Here is a 26,974-nt window from a genome sequence, read left to right on the forward strand (position 1 = left end):
ATCACAAACTAATGATGTACTATATGTTGCTAACTGAACATAAAGAAAAGAAATGACCCATAGTTTTCAAACTGGGGTAGTAATTATGAATATAGCCTGGTGGATATAATTCTAGTCTTTCTTTATCCAACCCTATGAACATATCTATCTGGTTCCCAGGAAGAGAGAGGGCTGTAATTAACAACTGCAACAGATATTTTCCTATAACACAAAAAAGCAAACAAAAATCTATATAATTTGTGGCCCAAGCAGAAATTATTTGGGTTTCAGGATCAAAATGTTAACTAAAATGTAGAGTGATGTCCCCTCTCACACTTCATCTCAGACCTCCAAGAAATGGTGTTATTTACAAAAGGGAAATGTTCTGCATGAGAGAGAGAGAGATTCAGATCAAATCAAGTGTTACCTTTTTATTTTAGCAGTTGGTAGCAAAACCCAGGGTGTTTGCTTAGCTTTATTTACTTTTGGTGGCTAAGAGTTTGTAATTGCTACTGGGAAATTGGGTGCTTAGCAGGGTTTATAACCGAGTTAGCTTTGGTGAGTAGAGGACCATGTTTTTGAACTCATAAATAATCAGCAACAGTGTCACCTATTCCTTTCACGAGACTTTTGGCGAAGTCCTTGGTGGTTAGCTGATAACCATGAGTGTATTGATTTGTTTGTTTGTTTGTTTGTTTTCTCCAGGTATAAAAGGCCTTCTCCAGACTAGACATTATTAATGAGCCTTCTAATGGACAAATATTCTTTCAATTTTTCCGGACAGTTCTTTGCTCCCTACTATAAATTAGCATAGGTCTGGTATTCTAGTTTTTTCTCCCTCCAGGCACAATAGGAAAGTTAATGTAATAGGTGGACTTCTTCCCACTGTGAGGTTTTCTCCATAGTCATTCTGGGATTCTTTTAAGCCAGGATCTAATACCATGAAATCTTTGGGATTCTTTCTTATCTATTAATGGCCATAAAAAACTTCGTCTGAGGTCTTAGATGTATGTTGAGGAAGAGACGACAGAATGACAGAATCGGGAAGACATGTTGGGAGGTGAGAAAACTGTTCCTGAAATTCACTTGGATTTTCAAAATCTCCTTAGATCTTATTTCATGTGTAGCTCTTCTACTTGATAAGTGAATGCTGTTGGGAACTCATAATTTAGATGGCCAGTCATGTCAGATAATGTTAAATTCATGATAGATGGGTAGGGGCTCCTAACTTCTTGCAAGCCAAGGATGGTTTTTAGTCTCCTTCAGAGACTGATAGCAACAAACAAACAAAAAACTACATTGTTTTCTAGAATGTTCAAAGTTTTAAGTTTCACATTTAGATCTATATTGTATTTTGAGGTTTTTTTAAAATTGAAGTTCATTCTTTGCAAATAGCCATTCAAATGTTCCAATACCATTTGTTGAAAATCCTATCCTTTCTCCACCAAGTTGCCTTTGCATCTTGATAAAAAATCAGTTGCTCATACACAGGTGGATCTGTTCTGGACTCCCTATTCTAGTCTACTGATCTATCTGGTTGTCATTATACCAATGCCACCATATGGCTTTATAATTAGTCTTTAAATAGGATAATATTAGTCCTTCAGCTTTGTACTTCTTTTTCAGTGTTGCTTTGGTGATACTGGGACCTTTGCATTTTCATATGACTTTTAGAATCAACCTGTCAATTTCTAACAAGAAAAAACATGATGAGATTTTGATTGGGATTGTGTTGGATCTATAGATTAATTTGTGGAAAACTGATATATTAACAAATTTGGGTCTTCTGACTTATGGACATAGTATGTCTCTCCATTATTCAATCTTGGTTAATTTGGTCTTTGATTTTTCTCAGCAATGTTTTGCAGTTTTCCGTGTATGGGTCTTACACACTATAAGATGCATTCCTAAATATTTCATGATTTTGATGCTATTGTGAATGGTATTTTTAAATGTATATGTTCAATTGTTCATTTGCTAGTAGTTTCCTCAAATGCATGTGATGATTAGTCTCTATGATCATTATGTCTGTATTCTGAAGTCAGGGAGACCTCTGGATTTTGTCTGGGTTCCCCCTCCCTGCACAGTGGCCTGGGAACTCTCTAAAGGCAGTAAGCTGAGCAATTGCAGGGCACCTTCACTTGTTTCCTGTCTTTTGTTGCTTATGTTAGGTGTTTAAAACCATTGTTTCATATATTTTATATGGTTTTGGTTGTTTCAGATGAGAAGATAAATCTGCTCCTTTTTACTACATCTTGGCTGGAAGTAAAACTTCACCTTTTAAAAGTACCCTGGTCATTTTCTTGTTTAATTTTTTATGACGAAACATTTTGTATACATACAACAATGGGGAGAATAAAATAATGAAATCTCATGTAGCTATGACTTAGATTCAACAATTATCAACACATTGAATCTTTTTTTTTTTTAAAGATTTTATTTTATTTATTTGACAGAGATAGAGACAGCCAGCGAGAGAGGGAACACAAGCAGGGGGAGTGGGAGAGGAAGAAGCAGGCTCATAGCGGAGGAGCCTGATGTGGGGCTCGATCCCTTAATGCCGGGATCACGCCCTGAGTGGAAGGCAGACGCTTAACCGCTGTGCCACCCAGGCGCCCCCTTTTTTTTTTTTTTAACTGTTCTACTACCTCCCTCACTCTGGATTATTTTGGAATTATCCCAGATATCATATAATTTCATTTGAAAAAAATTCAGTATATATGTAAAGTATAAAGATTCTTTTTTAATTACTTTACCTAAAAAGACCTAAAATAACTCCATAATTTAAAAACTCAATTATATAGAAGGGTTGGCATTTTCTCAAGTGAATCACAAGTGTGTGTTTATACATGTATATATATTTTCAAATCAGGATCCAGATAAAGTCCACATACTGCAATTAGTTGGTAAGTCTCAAGTTTATTTGAACTCTACACGTTCCCTCCTTTATAGCTTACTTTCTTCCTTGCAAATTTTTTGTTGAAGGACGTAAGTGGTTCATCCTGTGGCTTCTACAGTTTGGATTATACTGATTACATATTCATAAAGTTATTTAACATGATTTTCTATAGCTTGCACTTCCTGTAAATTGGTCGTTAGATCTAAGGCTTGAGTTTTTGGCAAGAATACTGCACAGCTGATATCGCATTCTTCCAATGGGAGGTACATACCATCTGATTATCTTCTTTCTGTGATTTTAACAGACATAAGTGTTTATGACCTAGACTAACTATTTCATTAGGAGTTTCAAATTTCTACTTCTATCCTCCCATCTTCACATACTAAGTGGAGTATTTTTATAAAGAAATACACCCTCCTCAACTATTTCATTACCCTGAGATTCAGTTTGTTTGAGAAAGACAGGATCAATATTTGATTATTTCCTTTTATGTACCAGGTTTCAAAATAATGGATTGATCCTCTAGCATTATCCAAAGGATTTTTTAGTGTCATTATGGGTTCATGATGTTAAACGTTTTTGCCACATTTGCATCCATGGCAATTTTTATTCTAACTGTGCTCAAATTTTCTCATCTTTGGTCATTGAGTGCCTCCTCAGGTGGGTTTCTGAATTCTTTTGCTGTGACCAAAGTTGTCTTTCAAAGTTTTATTGCTTTCTGATATGATATGATATTCCAAACTTACCTTGGACGATGCCTGCTCCAAACCTGGGCACATCTATTTTTCCAAAGAGCTCTTAGATGTGGTTAGAGACCTCAACCAGAGCACTCAGAGAGCTCATTTCTATGATGTTAGTCACTATTTCTTGGCCTTTTCAGAAGACAGACCTAGTCTTCTGACATTTCTTTTTAGAGAGGGAGAGAGAAAAGGTGGGCGAAGGGGAGAGGGAAAGAGAGAATCTTAAGCAGGCTCCATGCCCAGCACAGAGCCCAACACGGGCCTCGATCTCACAACCCTGAGATCACAGCCCGAGTCGTAATCAAGAGTCGGATGCTCAACCAACAGTCACCGAGGACCCCATCTTCTGACATTTCTAATTCAGGTTTATAACTATGGGCTTTTTACTTAACTTTGTTGATTGTGCTTTTGTCTCTCCTTTATCTCAAAAGTCGCAATTTTCAATGACGGCAGCAAATCACTCATTTGCTCTATCCCTACACAGTAATCTCAGAATTGAAAGCCAAAACACCTGGGAAGAATATAATTCCTAAAAACAATTTGAGATTTTGCTGGAGATCTTCTTTTCCCCTGTTTGTGATATACCATATGAAATGTACAAATTATACTTAAAAAAAACCCTTATGTTTCAACGTTCCTCAAAATGGTTCTTCTCTATATGGTTATGCCTGCAACTTGATAGGTTCATCTCATTCATTTTGCCTTAGATTTTTAGTGTTAGCTTTTCAAATATATTTTTATATTAGTTTACGTGGATATTATATACAAATATATAAAATATCTAATATAAATGTCACAAAATTATATATTAAATATATAAACTATAAATTATATACAATATATACTATGTAAAATCATATAAAATATCTACATGGTTCAAAAATTAAACCTGTATGTCAAGACATTCAGGAGAGTCTGGCTCACATCCTTCTTTTGTCTACCTTTTGCACTCACTCTTTCTATAAGAACCATTTTTGTTTGTTTTTGATTTATTCTTACATTTGAAAGATACAAAGAAATTCTATATAAGATCCATATCTATATAGTGTATGTACAGAATGTGTATATATTTGCACTGTTGTTTAGGTAACAGGGGTATACCACACACCTGTAGTTCATATTTGCTGGTGTCTTTGCTTTACATGCTTTTTTTTTTAATATTGAAACATAGTTGACATACAATGTTATATTAGTTTCAGGTATATTTACATACTGAACTATGTTTCCTAGGGATTCTTTCATAGCCAAATATATAAATATTTTTTGCTCATCATTTCAGCTTTCTAGTACTCTCGTGTATGGAGGAACCCGTTTTTATTCAATCAGTTCTCTATTGAAAGATTTTATTTTAGTTTAGTTTGGTTTTTTACTATTACAGATAGTGCTGTAATAAAAAGGCTTGTGCATATATCTGTCTTTTCTTATTTCCACCAGTCTATCTTTGACATAGATTTGGGGAAGTAAAATTGCTGAGTTAAAGAATAAATGCACATATGTACATTTGCTAGATAGATGTTGCCAACTTTCTTTCCGTGGAGATTGTAGCAGCTTGCATTTGTGCCAGAAGGGTGTGAGAGTGCCTGTTTCCTCATAGCCTTGTCCACAAAATATGCTGGCATACCTTTAGATTTTTCTAATTAGCTAGGTGGGCAATGTTAGATGTATTTCTTTTTTTTTTCTTTTTTAAGGAAATAACTTAAAACTCACAGCAAAGTTGCAAGAATACTTCAAATAGCTTTTTCCCTGAGCCATTTGAAAGTAAGTTGCCAACATACGGCTCCATGACTCCTACATATTTTAGTGTATATTTCTTGAAGACGAGGACATTCTCCTACATAAATGACAGCACAACCATTAATATCAGGAAGTTAATATTGACATGGTAATAGCAGCTGACGCTCAGACCCCATTCAAGTTTTGCCAGTGGTCTTAGAAATGTTCTTGATAGGAAAGGATTTAGAATTACACAATAGTATTGTTTGACACATCTCTTTAATCTTCAATCTTTCCTTGACTTCATGACCTTGACTCCTTTGACTCTGGTTATTTTGTGGAATGTCTCCTAACTTGGATTCGTCTGATGTTTCCTCACAGTTAAATTCAGGTTATGCCCTTTTGGCTAGAACATCATAGAAGTGATGTTGTGCCCTCATTGCTTCCTATCAGGTGGTACATAACTTAAATTTGTCCTATTTCTGGTGATGTTAACTTGGATCACTTAATCAAACAGTATCTGCCGGGTTTCTGCATTGTAAATTTACTCTTTCGGCCTTTGTAATTAATAGTTATTTTGTTGAGAGATACTTTGAGACTATACAGACAAGCCGTTCTCATTAAATTTACCCACTAGCTGTATCCATTGTTGTTTCTTGGCTAAATTATTGTTGATAGTTGCCAAATGGTGATTTTCTAATTGTATCTTTTCTCCTACATAATTGTAATTTTACTGTAAGAAAAAGCTGTCTTTTCTCCCCTTCATTTATCCATTTACTTATGTCATATAGACTCATGAATTCCTATTTTATTTTATGGGTTATAGTTCATTTATCATTATTTACTATGATGCTCCAATCGTTACAGATTTAGGCAGTGAGAGCCCCTTAAGGTGGCTTTGGTTTTTTTTCTATCTGTCTCCATCTTTCCTTGAGCACTTTTTAACCTAATGGTGCAACTAAATGTTCTAGCTTATGTGATACTTTTTTTGGCCCAGCCTTGTAATCAGCCATTTCCTTAAGGAACCCTGATTCTTTTTTGGAGGGAAGAATAGAATTTAGAAACCAAAATTTGGGCTCTAGATATGCACGTTATTATTAGGATTTCTCTCTTCCTAGGCCCTCTCAGAGAACAGAATTAGTGAATATATGTATAAAAAAAGACAAACAGACAATACAAATGTATGTATTCTCACATACATATTCATTTACATCTATATTATTTTTCTATCTATTTTTTTGAAAGCCATCAGTTTACACCATTGTCTCCAATTCTAATTCAATACCACAGAGTTCAGTCCAGTTTTATTGCCGTCTATATTGGTAACTTCCTTTCTTCATGAGAAACCTGGTTCTCATTAGCCTCATTGCGTCTACTTATTGTATCAATCCCTGCTGGGTGTAACCCGTCATTTATCATTACTGATGCTCTCCCCCACTTCCATGTAGACACTTTTTTTCACCCTGCTTGGATTCCAACGTCCCACACCAGGCCACTGTCACCATGGGGGCCCTAATCTCCCTCCCTGGGCTCTGACACCCTGCCCCATGCCATGTAAACACCTGTCCATCCTTGTTAGGCTCCGAAACCTGCAGCAGGCTGCCACCCATATCCCCAACCTTCTGCAAGGATGCCTAGCTTGTGGAACCTCTATAGCTTTGGGGCTGAGTAAGGGAGGAGAGAAGCACAAGAAAGCAGTTAGGAAGAAAGGATGGAAGGAAAGCAGGCAGGAAGGACGGAATTTTCAATTTTTTAAGTTATGAATAAGAATGAGATCTCTTCAAATGTTTAACATGCCACTTGCATTGTGTGTGTGCATGTGCAGGTGTGAACTGCTAACATCTTTACCAATTTTGCTATAGTGATTGGCTATACATTCCTCTCTTTTTTTTTAGGAGTTCTTTATATATTAGGAATATTAATCTTCAGTAACGTAATGTAATGTAAGTTTCAAACATGTTTTCTGAATTTGTCTTTAGTTTTTTTCTCTGCTTATTTATTTATTGTTTAACACACAAAGGTTTTTGTTTTATGTAATTTATTACTTTTTTTCTTATTGCTTTCAGATTTTGAGTCGATGTTGAGAAACAGCTTCCTTTTTAAAAAAATGTCCTGGTTGCTTTTTCATCGATTTCCAATTAAGGGAGTTGTTGGACTCTGTTTTTGTGGGAAAAAATCTAACTTGACTCTGCCATCTCATACTTTCAGCTGGAGTCCAAGAGCTGGAATCACGCTTCCTGGTACCTGGAGATCTATTAGTTTTGACGGGGAACAAAGTGCAAATGCCATGCGATGCCATCCTGATTGACGGCAGCTGTGTGGTAGATGAGGGCATGCTGACAGGTATGGTTCTGTCTCACAACTTACAGCCTCTGCAAACTCTCCCGGCTTCCTCCTCTGCCTGAACAACAACGGCAAAGCACGGGCTGCTGTGGGGCCTTCCCACTCCATCAGTCTTACTAAACTGTCCTGCTCTGGATGGTTCTGAGGGTTCAAATGAAAGGTGCTTTCTATGCGCTAAGTTTGATACAGTTGTAATTTTCTGCGTGCTCAGCATTTTCTTCTTGAACAAAGGGTATTACAACCCTGTCACTTTACCTTAAGAGGTTGTGGAGATCATTAGACGTTTCAGACTCATTTATGGCTTTTATGTGTAGTGTTTTCACATAAAATATATCTTCAGATAAACTTGGAGGATTTGAAAACTGCTGATGACATTCTGAAACCCAGAACGTCAAGGCCAACCTCTTTCTGGCTTGGCTGGAACATGTCGAAAAGTTCATGACACAGCATTTGGCACATCTGCTGCTATGAAAATACACACTGGGAATTTTGGACTAACTGTATTTCATTTTTAAATAGCATGCTGGAGCTGGGAGGGACCTTAGAGGTCACTGCATCCCATGGATGTGGAAGCTGAGGTCCAGAAAGGAGAAGTGACTTGTTCAAGGTCACAGTGCTTTGAGTTCTCACGCACACATATGAGGAGATGTTTTGCCAACATTCCTGTAAGCTAAAGAAGAATCAGAACGTCTTTTTCACAGGTGGACTAGGGGGCTGAGAAGACACAATGACCTACTGCCGTTCCCACGAAAGCCCAAACTGAATCCATTTCTCCTGGGTAGCCCAGGAGGGCATGAAATAGAGACAAGAACACATATCTTTCTTTATTAACTTTACCAAAAATATTTTTTAAATGTGTGGCAGGCCAGTTTTCTNAGCCAGTTTTCTTCCTATAAGGAATGCATAGATTTGTAAAAATCCCTTAGTGCTGGGACTATTGCAGTACTAAGGACCATTTTCTAGCAAAAGTGCGGAGCATACATCTGACTCTGTACTGCCCGCTCTGCAAAGACCAGTGGAAGGCTTTACAAGGTTTGTTTCTCAGAACAGGCCCTAACTGTTTCCATAACTTCCTTCACCACCTTGTATTAGTACCCCAACCTGCAGCAATCTGTCCCTTCCAACACACTGGCAAAAGTCACCCATGTCCCAATTGCCAAATCCAAAGGATTTTTCAGATCTCTCTTCTTGTGGACCTCTTGGCTGCTTTTGACTAGTCTGACCATCTCTTCCTTTGGAAAACTCTGTTCTCCCTAACTTTCCAAGACAGCGCCTTCTCTCCAAGTTCTTCTACCACTGACCACAGCATCCAGCGTCCTGTCCCACGCCTCTTCCCCCATATTCTTGATGTTGGTGCTGCTCAGAGCTATGGCCTAGCCCTATCCCCTTCTCTCCTCACACGTGGTCCCTAAGTAATCTCATCTCTCCCGTGGCTTTAATCATAGTCTGTAAGGTGGTGATCTGACTAAATGTCTCTGGCCAAGGCCTCTCCTCTGAACTCCAAACCCAAATAAAGAAACGCAAGACATCTCAGCAGAGCCATTTCACAAGGCATCTCCAGTTCATGGTGACCATAAGGCAATTCTTCCTTCCTCCTATAATCCCTGTGTTGATGACTAACGCCACCCTCTGCTCATTCTCCCAACTTGGAAACCGGGAAGCCATTTTGAATTTCTGTGTCCATATGATCTGCCAAGATGAAAAACTCCCAAAGTTTTATAACTTCTTACCTCCTTACTTCTCAAATCCAGCACTTTCTCTCTACTCCCACTGCCGACTGCCATAGTTTAGACCTTGTTCTCCCCAACTGAATGTCCAGCCTCCAACCTCACCAGACTTCAATCCACTCCCCATACTGCAGACAGAGTGCTCTCTCTCACGCACAAATATGTTGTTAGTCTCCTGAATAAAGCAGTGAAATAGCCACCCACTCCCTTCTGCCACTAATGCCTACAAAAACTATTTAAACACGTAAATATGCGCACTTAGACCCTCCATGCTTTGGCTCCTACCCAGCTCTCATGGCCACTCACTCCCCAACACCCCACATTCTGGAATGCACAACTTGCTATTCCCTACATAGCTATTTCTAGCCTTTTTAAGCATCCATGTGTGACGTTACAAAACTTTCAGTATTTATAATACAGCATTATACTTATTTGTCTGGACTACAAATCTCCTAAAAACAAGAACGCTATTTCTTTCTCCTTGAAACCCCAAAACCTAGGGCTGTCCCTGCCCACATGGAAGGCTTATAACCAATGTCTGCCACATGCCGAGTGAGTGCATGCGTTATTTAAAAGAGTGAAGGCTCCTCACCTCACAAAGTAAGATGCTTGTTTTCTGTAGGAGAAAGTATTCCAGTGACTAAAACTCCATTACCCAAGACGGAGAGCTCTGAGCCCTGGAAAACACAGAGTGAAGCAGACTATAAGCGACATGTCCTCTTCTGTGGGACGGAGATCGTCCAAGCCAAGGGAGCCTGTTCTGGGACCGTGAGAGCTGTGGTGCTGCAGACTGGTGAGCTAGCAGCTTTTGTTTTGTTTTGTTACATTAATGACATATTTTTGCATCATTTGTCTAGTGCTTTAAATTTATTAGGTAAGGAATAGTCTTAGGTAATAAGCCAAACATACGGCAATTAATATATTTTAAGTGTGAATTGCATGATGGCGTATGGCTTTTAGTAAAAATCATACTGAGGACAATTACTATCCATGTGTTTTGTGGTTTATAAACTATATCTATATATCAAACCAGCACAGCAAAGATGCCTCTTCCTACTTTGTACGTAGATAGGCTGAGCTCAGCACAATCCAAGCAGACTTAAAAAAAAATGAAACAGTCGGTCACCAACAGAGCTGGACCTAGAACGTAGATCTTTTAAGCCCAAACCCCAAGTTCTTTCTAGTCAGGGTTAGAAACTGAAAGCTTGTGGAGCCCCTGGGTGGCTCAGTCATTAAGCGTCTGCCTTTGGCTCAGGGTGTGATCCCAGCATTATGGGCTCGAGCCCCACATCAGGCTCCTTCACTGGGAGCCTGCTTCTTCCTCTCCCACTCCCCCTGCTTGTGTTCCCTCTCTCGCTGGCTGTCTCTCTCTGTCAAATAAATAAATAAATAAAATAAAATCTTTAAAAAAAAAAAGAAAGAAAAAGAAACTGAAAGCTTGACATTGGAAAGTATTAGAAATTAAGACCATCAGTATTGACTGGGCCATATGGTTTAAATTTAAGTAACGTGTGTGTGTGTGTGTGAGAGAGAGAGAGAGGGAGTGTGAGAATGCTCATGAGTTGTTTCCTTAAAATGAAGTTATACTTGGTGGTGCCTGGGTGGCTCAGTCAGTCAAGCATCCTACTCTTAATTTTGGCTCAGGTCATGATCTCAGGGTCATGAGACCAAGCCCCATGTTGAGCTAGGCACTCAGCACTAGTCTGCTTGTCCCTCTCCCTCTGCCCTTAACTCCGCTGTCGAGCATGCTCTCTCTCAAATAAATAAAACCTAAAAAAAAAAAAAGAAGTTATATTTGGAAAAGCTGTGCTCTAACCCCAAGTGTGGTGGTTTCCTTGCTCTGGAATGCATTGAAATTAAAAGTAGAGAGAAGAAAGATCAGAGAGTAATGTTCTCTAAAATAGGTGTGGTGAGATATTTCCATTCCAGGACTCAGGTATTTTCCCAATTATCCTTTAATTGTCTTTGGGCTTAAGCACTGTTTGAATATCTCTAGAGAAAAACGAAGGCCATGTTGAGGCTTAGAAGAACACTAGCAGTAGGGTTTGTCATCCTGAGAACGTAGAGTGTGTGTTTGTCACTTCAGGATTCAACACTGCAAAAGGGGACCTCGTGAGATCCATTCTCTACCCGAAGCCAATGAATTTTAAGCTCTACAGGGACGCCATCATGTTCCTCCTGTGCCTTGTAGGGACAGCAACCATCGGGATGGTCTATACTTCGTGCGTCTATGTTCTCAGCGGGGTAAACTGCCTTCATTCTTTTAGTACACGCACACCTAACATTCATCTATGCATAATTTAGACTCTGCATGTTAACCTTAATCTCAGGCATGGTTTACAAACCTGGGAAACAAAGCCGAACACTGACAACCACACATGTACTCACAGTTCCCCAATATCAGCCATTGATCACCAAGTAATATGGTAATGATCAGATCCAGAGGGACAAAACAGCGTTTATTGAGCTATCAACATGCCTCTCCCCGGATACACTTCTCCTTATGCTATTTTTTTTTCATTTTCAATCTGAGAATATATTTATTCCAATAACGTAGCGTTTGGTAGTTATTAAAGAAGGAATTTAAAATAAAACCCAGATACCCAGCGTCGGTGAGGTCATGGCACATTTGTACATTGTTCTCTGCTGGTAGTTGTACGAAGCATTACAAAATTTTTCATTGCATTTTGGAAAATTTATGAGAACCATACTCTTTGACCCTCTCATGTCATTTCTGGGAATTTGACCAACGAATTAAAAAAAAAAAAAAGAAGAAGAAGAAAAAAGCCCTATGCACAATGCTGTTCAGGACTGATTGACCTGTAAGAGCTGAAGTGTGACTTTTTGTCCCAGGAACCTCCCGAGGAGGTGGTGAAGAAAGCCCTTGATGTCATCACGATTGCGGTTCCTCCTGCCCTACCCGCGGCTCTGACCACGGGCATTATCTATGCCCAGAGGAGGCTGAAGAAGAGAGGCATCTTTTGCCTCAGCCCCCAGAGGATCAACGTATGTGGACAATTAAACCTTGTCTGCTTTGACAAGGTATGTGTGTTTCATTCTCTTTCTCATCACCATGTTCTCATCACTGTCTTCGGGTCGAGGTGCTTCACACGCCTCTGGGGCAGGAAACAGGCGATATGGCATCTGACTTCATTTTCTCTCTGGTTGGGTGTGTGATCCAGGAAAGGCACATCTCTTGATCTCTCAGATTCTGGGGTTTAGAGGAGGGAGAATAGGTGAATCTTTTACAGTCCTTCCAGCTCCAATGTTCTATAAAACACAATTCATTAAAATAGCATTCTGTCCCTTCCCAGTCAAAACCCCACACAAAGAACAAAACTGAAATGCTTTACTATGGTCACTGCTGTATCCTTAATGCCAAGAATATTGCCTAGTGTATAGTCAGTGCTCAATAAATATTTATCGAATTAATGAATGAATTAAAAAAAAGGAAGAGTTTATTTAACTGTGTTTTACTTGGGTAATTGGACATGGTTATAGGAAAACTCCAATCATATTCTTACTATATTTCCCCATCTGTAGTATATTGCTTAAAATTATCCTTGATTATAAGCCAGTTATTCCCAACCAATCTCTTATTCTACCTTCTCTTGAGTGTATTCTTTTGGCCTGTGCCTATACCGGGTGAGGGTGGGAGCTGTAAGAGGGGAAGATGGGGAAGACGGGCTGTTTTGTGCCCAGGTCTTCATTTATAAAGATGACTGATGGGGCGCCTGGGTGGCACAGCGGTTAAGTGTCTGCCTTTGGCTCAGGGCGTGATCCCGGCGTTATGGGATCGAGCCCCACATCAGGCTCCTCTGCTGGGAGCCTGCTTCTTCCTCTCCCACTCCCCCTGCTTGTGTTCCCTCTCTCGCTGGCTGTCTCTATCTCTGTCAAATAAATAAAAAATTAAAAAAAAAAGATGACTGATGACTGCAGAGAGAGGTCATTGCCTTTGAAAGAAGTTTAACATTACCCATAGTTCTCCTGGTAAGGAGAGGCACGGTTTGCCATGTGAGGCCACAGGAGGAACGCCCGTATTTGATGGGGTAGTACAGCAGGAGTGAGGGGAATGTTCGGGCCATGGTCTTTATCGGGGTCTCTCCAGGGAGGGCAAGTCAGGCTCATGACTGACTAGTTTGAATGAACTGGGTGAGCTTTGGGCTGTGTGGCTTTCTCTGGCACTTGGCCCTGGGATGATGAAGGCAGAGAACTAGCTCCCTGATACTGTAGTTCTGGAAACTCTGAGAAGGGGGACCAGGTAGAGGATTGGTTAGTTTGCTGTCAGAGGGCACGTATTGCATGGTGCCCTGGGTGTTATATGCAAGTAACGAATTGGAACTTTACATCAAAAACTAGGGATGTACTGTATGGTGACTAACATAATATAATAAAAAAAATTATTATTAAAAAAAAAAACACATGCTGAGTCCCTTGCTACCTCTGTAAGTATTGGCTAGCCCCAGAGATGCAGTCTTTCTGTAGAAAGGTTTTTTTAAGATGTCAAATCATCATAATACGAGGAAAATTAATGGAATTCGAGGGCATTAGAGGCAGGTGAACATAGGCACAAAAATGGATTCAGGAAAGCAATAGAGCTTGTGGTCTTGGCCAGAGCAAGACACTAGTAATGGGAGGCACCTTTAAAGTCTGGCTAAGAAATTTGTACATACTCTTTAGGTAGTGGGGAATCTTAGAGGTGTTTTTTGCTTTTGCTTTTTTAATTGTTCTCTTTTTTCTTAGTTTATTTTTTATTGTGGCAAAATGTACATTAACCATTTTAGCCATTTTTAAGTGGCTTTAAATACATTAACATTGTTGTGCAAATATCACCACTGTCCAACTTGCGAATTTTTTCCATCTTCCCAAACTGAAACTCGGCGCCCATTGAACAGTACGTTGAGGTTTTTGATAAAAGAGAATTAAGAGAATCAGAGCGGTGTCATATAATTACTGGGATATCAGAGAGATCTACCAAGATCAGAAGGTTAATATGGCTCTGGCCAGCATCTCAGTATTATTTTGTGATCAAACTAGCACAACAAAGAAAGATGTTCTATTTATGGAATCGTCTCCTCCTTGGGGCTGGCAAAAGAAGCAGGGGTGGGAAAGACCATTATGACATGAATTTGAATAAAATAAGTAATAATTATGAGTAATTATCATTACAATTCGGTCCTACTCTATGTCAGATATGAAGTTAAGCACTTTGTATTACCTTATTTGGTGTTCACAACAACCTTATCCGATTATAAGCACGTTACAGGAAGGGGCTCTGATGTTCAGAGGGATTAAATAATTTGCCCAGGTCATACAGCTGGTGTTTTAAATGAATCCAAGCTCTCCATCGTTATCCCGTACTGAGAGAAATACCAGTAAGCACCTTTTTTTAAGGTGTCAAAAAACAAAACTTCTGTTTAGAGCAGGGACAAATTCTACTCCCTAGACTTATTTCTGATGACATACTTTTATCTCCTGCTATCAAGACTGGGACTACCCCGTTCTAGAGCTCTTACAGGCTTACCAAGACTTTCCCATCCATTTAGTCTCCCATTAGATCCTCAAAACCAGCCTCTGGAGTATGTAAGGCAGATACTGTTTTCTTCCTTTCATCGCCAGCGTGGCCAGATAATTGGTGTGAGTTCATCGAAACTTCTGCCCAGGACCCCAGATACCCACCTGATTGTGTCCTTCCTTGAAGTGCTGATCTCAGTAATGCGTTTGCGACATAACAGTTCCCTGTTAAAACACAGCTTGTGGATTGTCATTATGGGGCTGTCGAATCTTCAGAGTAAACCGAGTGCTTGTTTCTGTTCAGACAGGCACCTTAACAAGGGATGGTTTGGATCTCTGGGGAGTCGTGCCCTGTGATAGAAGTGGGTGAGTATCCTGGACCAAGCACATTGGCATTTCTCTTTTCCTAGAAGAAACACTCTACATTTTTTTCTGAAAATTAATAATGATGACATTTTCACTTTGGCTTTGGAGCAGTGGTTGCCATAGTATCTTCATGCCATCTCTCTTTTTGAACACTTCCAAGTCTTATTAAAACGTGCACATGTCCCTCCACCCCACCCCTTGCCCTGTGCCATTCACAAACCTAGGAGGTGGCCGGGCTTCAAGTCCTTGCGAAAATGTAATTTGCAAAAACACAAAAACAAAAACACAAAGTAATTTGCTGTTAGCATATTAGTCAGGGGCCTGAAGTTGACTCAGGGTACCTAACCGGAGAATACCAGCACGCTGTCCCTCAGGGAGGCTCATTCCTTGTACAAACTGAAGCCCTTAGGCGCGCCAGGAGGAAGAACACTGCACGGACTCGGGTACACAGCATTGCAGGAAATTGTAGTTCTGGAAACTCCACCTTTTGGTTGCCTGGAACTCCTCCTGTCTGGCCAGAAAAGGGTGGTGGGATTTGCACAGCTCTCTTGTGTGGCCCTCTTGTGGCCATGTCTGACTTTGCAGCCCTGCCTGCTTTTTCTCGCCACTCCCTCCGCTTGGGATCAGAACAGGAAACATCTGACATTTACGTTTCGGTTTTTTTAATGAAAGTGTTTCTCTCTCACACTTACAACTTCCACCACAGAAGCCTATATTACATAAAGGGTACATTGTGGTTCTTCCGTGTTACTCAGATGACATAGAATTTATCCATAAAAGATTTTAATTACCTGCGTTTAACACATGTTCATGTTACAATATTATTTATAAACAAGTCTCTTTCCTGGGTGGTACTTCTAGCTACTTTAGTCCGCAGAAGAAACCTTTTCTAAGTATTAAGCGTTCTAAAGTTCTTTCTCTCAAAGATAGATTAGATATATTCCTGGTCTTCCCTTATCTAGAATGTTTCTGCTTCAGCTTCAACAAAAAGCGTATGCATTTATTCAAGCATGCGAGCAGCCTGAGAGCAGTGGTGTTCCTGATTTCCGTGTGTGTTCCTGGTGCTGTGGCATTATCCCGGGTACATAGAGTACATGCAAAGCAAATGTTTGTTTTATTAACATGAACGTACTATGTTCCATCCTTTGAATGCTTTTCTACTTATTGAATTGACATCCTATTATTTATAAAACTGTCTATTTCTAAAAGTCGCTCGTCAAATTTAAATAAAAACAATTGATAATGATGTGTAGGTTATTGATTGATTAATTAGGCCTGCCCCTCTTTCTTCCTCCTTTCCTTCCTTCCCTCAAAAAGGTCAAAGTTGGCTTTAAATGACGAAAAGGGAAATTTAGAATTTGAAAAAAAATTGATAAATTTACTTAATAATATCAGAGAAGACCGATTTAATACTAGGTAGGAAGTAAGCATCGGACTTATAAGCTATTAAGTATCTTCTCGTAAAAGGTAAGCTCATCTTTAATAATTCTTATCTTTTTCCAAAAGGCCTGCCCGATGTGCCTGATACTTCCGGAACCATCAGAAGGCTATCTGGGCTATTTGAAAGGGATCAATTGTAAACATTCAAGAATCCAAGGACAAGGATGAGAGAGTGTTTTATGTATTTGTCCTGCAAACCAGGGTTTGGCCCAATCCTCAGGAACTCAGTGTTACATATTCAGAATTACATAGTGATGAGAGTGTGTGTGCCATCTTAAAAATAAGATTTTCTCCCCCCTTATCTGTGTTTGCTTTTCAGTGTGAGCTTAAGCTTCTGTGTTAGCCGCACTGCTGGTGATTGCTTAATGTTACTGAAATACCGGGGGTATGTTGAAAACCACTAAGACAACTTGAACTTTTGATATATAGTAATAGACACAATCAACAGGGTCAGGAATCAAAAAGCCAAGTGGTTTTTGAACTTGTAGGGAAGCTTGAATGGGGAAGCCAGAAAAAAATATGGCTAAATTATGAGCTAACACTGATGTGGCTGCTTTCAAGAAGAAAAGGCGAGAGCAAACAAAGGCCATATTTAAAGAATTGCAATGTCCTTATCATGAGAAATAATAATCTGGTAATGAAGACCACATTTGAAGACAAACTATGACAAATACACACTTGTCCAATGAAGAGTAATTAAGATGGTGAGAGGTCTGGAATCTGCATATTGGGAGCACAGCCAGAGCTTCCTGTGTAGCCCCAGAGGAAGAAAAGATAATAGGAATGTGCTTCAAACTAGGGGTGATACTTCTAGTTTTTTCCATACCTCTGGAATTAAATCAGTGCTAGAGAAAGAATAAGGAAAAGAAAGAGCTTGAGAGACCTTTCTTATACTTGCTGAACTTACAGAAGGGTGATGGCTAAATGAAGCACTATTGATCTGGGGGGATTAGAGAATGGGTACTAATGTAAACCATGCAAAATTAATTTTTAAATAGATATTTACTTTCAGGAGCTCCATTTTGGGATGGAGGGAGAGGACCGAAGCCCCTTTTCTTTTCTCCTTTAGCTTCCAGGAAATCCACAGCTTGGCCTCGGGCAGGGCTTTGCCATGGGGCCCGCTCTGTGCGGCCATGGCCAGCTGCCACTCTCTGATTCTTCTCGATGGGACCATCCAGGGAGATCCTCTGGATCTCAAGATGTTTGAATCCACCACTTGGGTAAGACCCTGCTCTTCAGAGAAGCTCAGCAGCATCTTCAATGCCAGGACAACACAGATTTCACAGTTATTCAGTGCTTACAAGCGTGAGGTTTACAATAAAGAGTTGCGTGTAGTGGTGACAGGCAAACTAATCTAAGCCTGTTTTCCTCATCTGTACAATGCGACTAGTAATATTATCTCCATTGTAGGGTTATTGTGAGGATTAAATAGAATGATGCATTTAAAAAAAAATCCCTGGCAATATGCCTGGCATTTTACAGGTTAATAGGATTAATGCAATTATGATTATCATATATCTTCCAACTCTTGAGACAATATAATTATTGTATAATTATTTTCCAACTCTTGAGCAATGTCTGGTTTTAAAGTTTTCTAGAACATGGGGATTAGGAAATGGCACTGTCCCCTGTGCTTAGGCTAACTCTTTGTTTCCAAAAGTTTTATTCCTATTCATTGACTATTGATTTTGTTTCTAAAGCTAGAAACAAGAGAAAGGGAAACCATGAAAGAACTTTTGTTGAGACTTTGAAGTAGATTTAAGAACAAACGGTGTAGTTCAGGACTTCCCAGTTCTGGTTTTGTCTTTGTTCTGTAGTCTGGCTTCCCAGTTCTAGTTTTGGCTCTGTTCTGATTGCTTGACCCTGTGAAGTCAGGCCTCTTGTTGGGGCTTTGGTTCTCATGACCTTAAAATGACGGGACTGAATTAGATCAGCAGTGTTCCTATAAAACGAACAAACAAAACGAAACAAAACAAAACAAAACAAGGAAACCAAGCTGGAATCTTCTCTTAAAAGGAAACCTTATTTGCATGGCTGCATATAACACCCAGTGCTCATCACAACATGATGGCTAACTGAACATAATAAAAATAAATAAATAAATAAATAAATAAAATGCATCTGTCTTGACACACAAAGAAAGAAACCTTATTCAGAAGCATTCTATAAAAAAACAACAGTTGGAGTTGCTGTGGTTGAGACGGAAGAGGGGGAGTACCAAATGAAGTGTGGGAAGCGCCCTCCATCTACTTAACCACCAGCCCACCTCCACCCCTTGCATCCTGGTGCAGCTCTAGACCCCTAGGATACACGCATTAGCCCCGCTAAAGGAGACAATCTCTAGAGTCCCTTACAGCTCTAGTGGGGCATGGTTCTGTAGCAGGTTGATGTAACTTTGTCAGTCCCCCATCCTTCTTGGATTACTGTTTCTATACCTTTAAGTAAGAATTACAATTTCCTCTCTGAGATTTTTTTCAGCGGCTGGATGATATGATTACAAAACATTTTGACATCTTTGGGTAAAAGGTTGCTTGGACTATAATTTAGGGCTATTATTTCAGCAATTACTGAGTGTTTGCTGAACACTAGCCATGCACATCACAGTCTCTGCCCTGCCTGGCCCTGAGGACTATCGATTTAAATTGGACCAAGAGGGAAGGGCAGAAAGGGCTTCAAACAGAGACCCTCGCACACAAGTCTGGCTCTTCCTGCCCACTGTCTTCAAGTTGAGCTCTTCAGAAGTGGAGAATGAACCTTTATGCAGCACATTCCAACAGAGAAAGCAGGATAAATTGCATGAATAATTCAGAAGTATCTGCCCTTCAAATTCTGCTGCATTTCCAATGCACTTCCCCCCCCCCCCCATGAAATAAGTCTGGTTCATCTCCATCTAGCTGAGGGAGGAGACACCAAGAATGAGGATTAAGGTGGTCTGAGGATTTTCTCAAGGGGAGAGTTTGAGCCTTAGTGGATGAACAATAAATAAATAAATCTCTACAATGAACTATCCCATTTGTGAAATAGGAGATGGCTGTTTCTGGGGACGATTTCCACATCAAAGGAGTGCCAGCACATGCCATGGTAGTTAAACCCTGCAAAACAGCCAGCCAGGTAAGCCTTGCCTGCTATCTGCCCTACAATGCTCAAACTCAAAGGGAAAGTCTCATCAGGCCTACAATTTTAAAAGGGAACAGATGTGTCTTCTTTGAATTCCATCTGTGAAAATTGCTAAGACCTCCCTCTCTGTATTTGTTAAAATAAGGATTAAGAGAGGAGTAGTTAATTCCTAACAGCTAGGAGCTCTGTGGGTATGTCCCGCTCCATTCCTCATCCTACAACCAGGTCCCAGTGGAAGGAATTGCAATCCTGCATCAGTTCCCATTCTCATCAGCACTGCAGAGGATGACAGTCATTGCCCAAGAGATGGGGGGTGATCGGCTGGCATTCATGAAAGGTGCACCAGAAAGGGTGGCCAGCTTTTGCCAACCCGAGACAGGTAAGTGAATAGACTTGTAGTACGACTGACAAATCTGTATTTCCAGCCCAAATGTGTTCCACCAGCACTAGATCTAGGAATCTGCTTCCCTCCTGGTCATTGCTAATGTGTCAACTGGGATCCCAAACTCAATACTTCTTTCTCACTTCCTGTATTTTCCATTTTGGTGAATGGTACTACCAATAAATGTTTGCTGGTTAGTGGAGAAAAAAGAATTACATGCTTTCCCCATCTTTTTTCTTTTTTCTTCCTCCCTTCCTCTCTTTCTTTCTTTCTTTCAATGCTTTATTCTCATTTCAGTTTCACTGGATCCCGAGAGATCAGTCCTGACAATGTAATTATGTCTAGGGTTCCCACCAACTTATTTGTGTATCTTTTTAGAAGTGTATTTTCTTGGGAAAGCATTGGATCTGTTTGTAAAGAATTTCTCCACCAGTACTGGATGAATAAATGTTGCATACTAATCTTGCATTATTTTCTGAACAGTACCAGCTAGTTTCGTTAGCGAACTTCAGAGTTATACAACACAGGGCTTCCGGGTTATAGCACTGGCCTACAAGAAGCTAGAAATGGATCATCACAGCACTGCCTTGACAAGGTAAAGTGGGGAGGAATTGATAAGGCAGAATGGTTTGCTGGGCAGTGGACTGGGCAGTGGACTGAGCAATATAGCTTGCTGGGATTGTGTGCATAAACTGTCTCTGAACTTGGTAAACAGGGATATAGTCATCCCTGTCCTGCCTCAATCACAAAGATGACATAAACACTGGGAGAATTTATGAGAAATAGCTGTATAAACTATAAAATGTGATGTAATCGTACAGCTTTGTGAAAACAGCCATGAATATAACCAGTGTTTCAGAGAGTTTGAAATTGTGGGTATGACCCCATTTTGAACCAAATACAAGTAGCTAATTTTTTTAGAGTTAGTGAATTGGTTGAGAGTTAGAAAACATAACATTTGTCTGAAAAAAATTCTCAATAAGTACTCAAGTTAATGAAACAAATAAATAGAGCTTAGATTTAACACATAATCCAGGTGATGTTTGTAAGAAAGCAAGAAAAGCTTCAGAGGAGCCATTCTAGAGCAGGGTTTGATATGTAAAAGGGGTGCTTAGAAGCTAAAATGGACTGGAGTATTTATTAGTTCAAATTTGTTGTTTTATTTTCCATGGCTTAGAGATTACTGTTTATTTCGCCTTTGCTGCCATGTCCAATACTCTGTGTCAGCTTCTATGGGTAACACTGCTGTGGAGATAATCAAGGCTTATTTTGTTATTTTGGATTTTAAATTTGGGAGGTCTAATGTAATTGTGTTCAACCCTGTCAGATTCAGATTACTGTAATTATATTTTATAGCACTTCCTTTAAGATAAAATTCATATGTAATGTGATCTGCACATACGCTCTGTAAAAAATAAATATAATGCCCTCTTCTATAGTAAAAATAGAAGCAAAAATACAATTCATGACAAAAAGTAGTAATTCAGTATTTGCTCAGCTGACACCATTAAATCAAACTGAAGCAATATGTTGCTTGCACCTGTGTGTAGAATCACGGGGGAGGGGGCTGCAACAGCTAGGGGAGCAGACTGACACAGGTGTGTTTACAGAGTGAAGTCTCCAATACCACCAGCAGTCGTGCCGTCAGTGAGATGACTCTGAAATGGTTACAAAGTCTTGGTTAAGCTGAATAATTTATATAATTCAACTTACATGGTAGTTACATTCCTGAAAAATTCAACTGAATATCAAAAATGTGCAAAAACACTTTGTGTTTATATGTAAAACACAGCAAGGGAAAGTATAAAAATTTGTATTTGTTTAATATAATATTAGTAGAATTAGGTATACTATAATAATATGGTGGACTATTTAGTATAATAACAGTACATTATAAACAGTATAAGCCTATACTGGCTTAGGAAAGTATAAATGACTTTTTAATGTCCATGAATGTCCTGTAAAATATTTGAAAGGCATGTGGCATGCAGGAGAATTCTTCATTGTGCATTGGTCATTGCAGAAAATCATGCATAGATGCCTAAAAAATTTCCAAAATGTCCTCTAGGGGCAGTTACCACTCCTGTTGAGAACCACCCAAATGCCCCAACTTGGTCACTTTGTGAAAGGGCAGAGAGGGAAGTAGCTCATGGAAAATCACTGAGTATTGGATTCCGTGGTCAGCTTAAATCGACCCTTCAAACTTTGGCAATGACAAGTCTGGATATTTATTGTAATTTAATTGATGCAGGCCATTCAAGTTACTCAAGTCAGAGAGCTAAAAGTGAACTTTGAGGGGTGCCTGGGTGGCTCAGTTGTTAAGCGTCTGCCTTCGGCTCAGGGCGTGATCCTGGAGTCCTGGGATCGAGCCCCACATCAAGGCTCCTCCGCTGGGAGCCTGCTTCTTCCTCTCCCACTCCCCTGCTTGTGTTCCCTCTCTCACTGGCTGTCTCTCTCTCTGTCAAATAAATAAATAAAGTCTTTAAAAAATAAATAAATAAATAAAACTGAACTTTGAGGTTGGAGCTCACATTTTAAGGAAAAGAAAACTTGGGTCCAGGCTGTTGCAGAATTAAGAATGGAACTTTGTTTCCTGAGAACCCGTTGACATATATATCAAGACGCTGGCTGCTTTGCTGCTGCTTTTGATTATTACAATAAAATATTTGTATATCTACGAGTTTCAAAATCATGGCTTTGGGGCTGGTGCGGATAACAAAGCACTAATGGTAAAGGTACATAAGCAACAGGGAATGATGAGGGCTGGGGCACACAGGAGAGTATATGCCGTGGCTAACAGCTTTGAAATTCCAACTTTTCAAAGTCTGGTAAGATCTAAACACTTGTAGGATCTAATAGGATCTAATCTCAGGTTGTCAATTTGCCCTCCCTGTGCTAAAGCCACATCAACACCACATCTACTCTTCACTAAGCTAATTTACCTGACCTTTGCTAATCCCTAATTAGAGCAGAACACCCTTTCTTTCTGGGGCGGGGGGGGATGTGTGTGTGTGTGTATTTACTCAAAGTCTTCCAGCGCTGATATCATCATTTCCTTGTGTGTTCTTGGCCCACCTTTTGCATATTTCAACCTTTAAAAATGGCATGGATTTTAAAAGCATGAAGTGTAATCTCATGGATGACAATGCTGCCTTTGTATTATATCTCCCATTCTTTATTATTTTTGGGTGTTTCAGGAAGAGGTATAATTTTCTGTGCAGGAAGCAGGAAAAGATATCTCACTATTCCAAGTTGTAGAGCTTGAGATCCCTCAAGAGACCACTTCTCTTTACTTCTTGGTGCATATTGAAACTCATGAAAAGAAGAATCATGTAGTGTGAGAACTAGAAGAGATCTTGGAGATCCATTAGTTTTACCATCTTATTTTACAAAATAAGAAATAGATTACCTGACAAAGAAAGTGATTTGCCCATGGTCATACAGCAAGGTAGTGGTAAATCTGGGATTAGAATTATAGTCTCCTGATTATTGTGTATTGAACCCTATGAACACCATGTACCAGAGGAACCAGAAATAGGATGTGCCAAGAAATAGGAGTACCAAGGTAGGCCGCAGACTATGTCAGATAATAGATCCTGTGGCCATTTTCTTTCTTTCTTTCTTTCTTTCTTTCTTTCTTTCTTTCTTTCTTTCTTTCTTTCTTTCTTTCTTTCGTTCTCTTTCTTTCTTTCTTCTTTCTTTCTCTCTTTTCTTTCTTTCTTTCTTTCTTTCTTTCTTTCTTTCTTTCTCTCTCTCTCTCTCTCTCTCTTTCTTTCTTGATTTTATTTATTTATTTGACAGAGAGTGAGACAGCCAGCGAGAGAGGGAACACAAGCAGGGGGAGTGGGAGAGGGAGAAGCTGGCTCCCAGCAGAGCAGGGAGCCTGATGCGGGCCTCGATCTCAGGATCCTAGGATCACGCCCTGAGCCAAAGGCAGACACTTAATGAGTGAGCCTCCCAGGTGCCCCAATGTGGCCATTTTCTTGACCCAGTCTGGTGCCTTGTGGTTGGCTTCTGTCCTATCATCTCTGAAAATGTCTAAAGCCTGAGGCTTGGATACAAGGGCCACTAGAAAGATTGGAGAACCTCAATCAGGTATGAACTAAGTTATCGTTCAAAGAACAGCTCAAGTATTTTCTGTTCCAGAAAAGTTTCTGCAATCACTCCACCCAAAAATGATTACACTTTCCTCTCTGACTCCATAGGACCATTTTTTGTACATCATGGTACTTTCCCCAGCCTTCCATACAACTGAGGTGGTCAAGTCGAATGCTGTCCTGCTGGCTAAGCATGAAATCTCTGGAGTTAAGGGCTACCGTAGTTTCTGCATATTCTGTCCTCTCTTCCTTAGTCCTGTTCTTTTCACCGATTTAGGTATTTAGTAAATGATTAATCACTTGACAGACTGACTGGCTTCGCTTTCCATGAGAACCCATTGGCAGCAGGATTTCTGGAAGAGGAAATAAATTTTCCTAGGCTGCCTGTCAAAAAAATGGTCACATCAGACACCTGGCTGAGCACTTTCCCTGTGTTGGCATCACATGCATGTTGTTGAGCCTGTTACTGAGCCAGGCAGGTTTGACCTCAAGTTGTTGAGACAGATCAAATAGCAAAGAGTGGTGAATGATACATGAAAAAATAAAGTGCACATTACTCTGAGGTAGAGGTAAGATGCTGAGGGAGCAATTATTTCTACCTGGGGAGATTTCTATGTGGAGGTACATGTGAACTGGTCCTCAAAATATAAATGGAAAGTTAAATGGCAGATCATGGCGGAACTTACAGCCTTTTCCATGAGATAAGAAAGAATGTGTTATGGCAGTCCAGAGCAAGTGTTTTGAAATGGTTGAGTACAGAGCATAACCACGATGGCTGGTTCACTTTGTCTGGAGGTTAGGGTAGTTGAAGAATTTAGTGATAGAGAAAGCTGGGAAGATAGCTTGGAACCAGATTATGCAGAGACTTAATGCCAGGTTCAGAAGAATGCCAACTATGCCCACTTCCTTCCAGCCACTCTGGTAGAGGGGTCAGTAGCGTCCTAGGAACGTGGCTAACTCTAGTCCGTGCCCCCGGCTGACATGAGGCCCAGCATTGAGACGCCCATGGCAAGCAAGGCCAGGTGCTTTCCTGGGTGCTGCTTATATCCATATTTCAGCCAGAATTAGGCAATGCTGGTGTCTTGTTCTTATGTCTGCTAGAGGTGTCTGGGTCTCAGATAAATGGATCATGGGAGAATTTTTCGGCCCCCACCCCCAAAAGTACTCCCCTGCACTTAATTCTGTGGAATGTCTCGGTAATGTTCTTGTGATGAATGGGAGCCTCAGAGACCCCGCTTCCTTGCAGACACATTCACACTTTATGTAGAAGCGCAATGCTGCCCGCTGAGGGAGGAAGAGATGGGAGGAGCTTGGCTTTAGAAGAGGGGCTGTTTTTTGAGCCTCCTATCTCCTGGGGCTAAAATAGTATTGCTTAGCGGCTTGGATTCTGGAGAAACTGGTATTTTGTTTTCTTGTTCTTGAACCTCACTTACTTTTCATGATGTTCTGTACCAGAGCTAGAACTCCTCTCTTTTGGTCGCTAACAGGTGAGGTGCTGGAAATCGGACTAGCCACAGCAGAAAGAAGACTTTAGATCATTCAGGTCATTCTCTATGAAAGTTAAAGCACATCTTTTGCTTAATACATACTCTTTCTTCCAATTGATTCAGTCAGAGTAAACGTCTCAGTGTCCTTCATGTCCCCTCATGTCTTCTTTCTGGGTATTTCCTAGCATGTATTCAGTGGTTAAGGAATGGTGCTTAAGTGGGTAAACTGGTAGGAACTCTGATAGGAACATATTTGCCCTTGTTTTTGTTTTGCTTCCCCTAAGAAAGACCATAATGTGCTATTTCTGCTCAATTGTATGTATATATTTCCAGGGACACAGTAGAATCAGACCTGATATTTCTGGGATTGCTCATCTTGGAGAATCGGTTGAAGGATGAGACAAAACCCGTTCTGGAAGAGCTCATCTCAGCCCGGATAAGGACTGTAATGGTCACAGGTATAGAACAAAGTGTACGCGAAAACAAAGAATTTGATGTGGAAATAGACAAGATTCACTCATTTCCTAAAGATTGTTGACTACCTCCTGTGGGTTGGACACCATTCTAGGTATTGGAGATCGGCAACAGAAAAGGCAAAGTTACTGCTCTCACCAAGTTTCTATTCAGGTGGGGTGAGATAGAAAATCAATCAATCGATCAAATAAGTAGCTAGCAATGAGTTATGAGGTACATGGAATAAAACAGGGTGATGTGGTAAAGCATGTCTGACGGGCTAATTTGTACGTGGTGTCCTCTTGGAGAGGGGCTATTTAAGATAACACCTGCCTGATAAGAAGATGTGAGCCATCAAAGTGATGATTTTTGTGGTTAAATGTTAGAGGAAGAGAAATGCTTAGTCAGTGTGGTCTGCAAACTACACTGAAGACCCATCGATAATGAGACTTGTGATTCTGGTGGTAATAAATGCTATCCCCGTACTTCTCTCAAACCTCAAATCACACAAATAGGGGAGTGGTGAGAAAGGATCATGCAAGAGAAGTGTGTGGTATTTCTTAATGAATGCTTCTGAGTGGAATAAATGATTTCTTAATGCATTCATTTATTTGAGTGTGTGCCTTTCTTTCCCTGCTCTTAAGTCAGATGCATTTAACTCTGATAATTGTGTCACCAAGATACAGTATTTCCCCACCAGAGCCCATATTCCCCAGT

The 26,974-nt window shown here is 40.1% G+C and overlaps 1 protein-coding gene across 1 annotated transcript in view; it reads left to right on the top strand.

The window, feature by feature from the left end:
• Window positions 1-26,974, top strand: part of ATP13A4 (ATPase 13A4) — a 129,679-nt gene that overhangs the window by 67,804 nt on the left and 34,901 nt on the right. Inside the window, exons 8-17 of the mRNA XM_034671400.1 lie at window positions 7,540-7,674; window positions 10,024-10,194; window positions 11,488-11,645; window positions 12,255-12,443; window positions 15,220-15,281; window positions 17,791-17,941; window positions 19,746-19,832; window positions 20,064-20,217; window positions 20,704-20,815; window positions 26,138-26,262. Of these exons, the coding sequence (XP_034527291.1) occupies window positions 7,540-7,674; window positions 10,024-10,194; window positions 11,488-11,645; window positions 12,255-12,443; window positions 15,220-15,281; window positions 17,791-17,941; window positions 19,746-19,832; window positions 20,064-20,217; window positions 20,704-20,815; window positions 26,138-26,262 (1,344 nt within the window). The remainder of the gene's footprint in view (window positions 1-7,539; window positions 7,675-10,023; window positions 10,195-11,487; window positions 11,646-12,254; window positions 12,444-15,219; window positions 15,282-17,790; window positions 17,942-19,745; window positions 19,833-20,063; window positions 20,218-20,703; window positions 20,816-26,137; window positions 26,263-26,974) is intronic.

Source organism: Ailuropoda melanoleuca, chromosome 1 (assembly GCF_002007445.2).
Source record: "Ailuropoda melanoleuca isolate Jingjing chromosome 1, ASM200744v2, whole genome shotgun sequence".
NCBI lineage: Eukaryota > Metazoa > Chordata > Mammalia > Carnivora > Ursidae > Ailuropoda > Ailuropoda melanoleuca.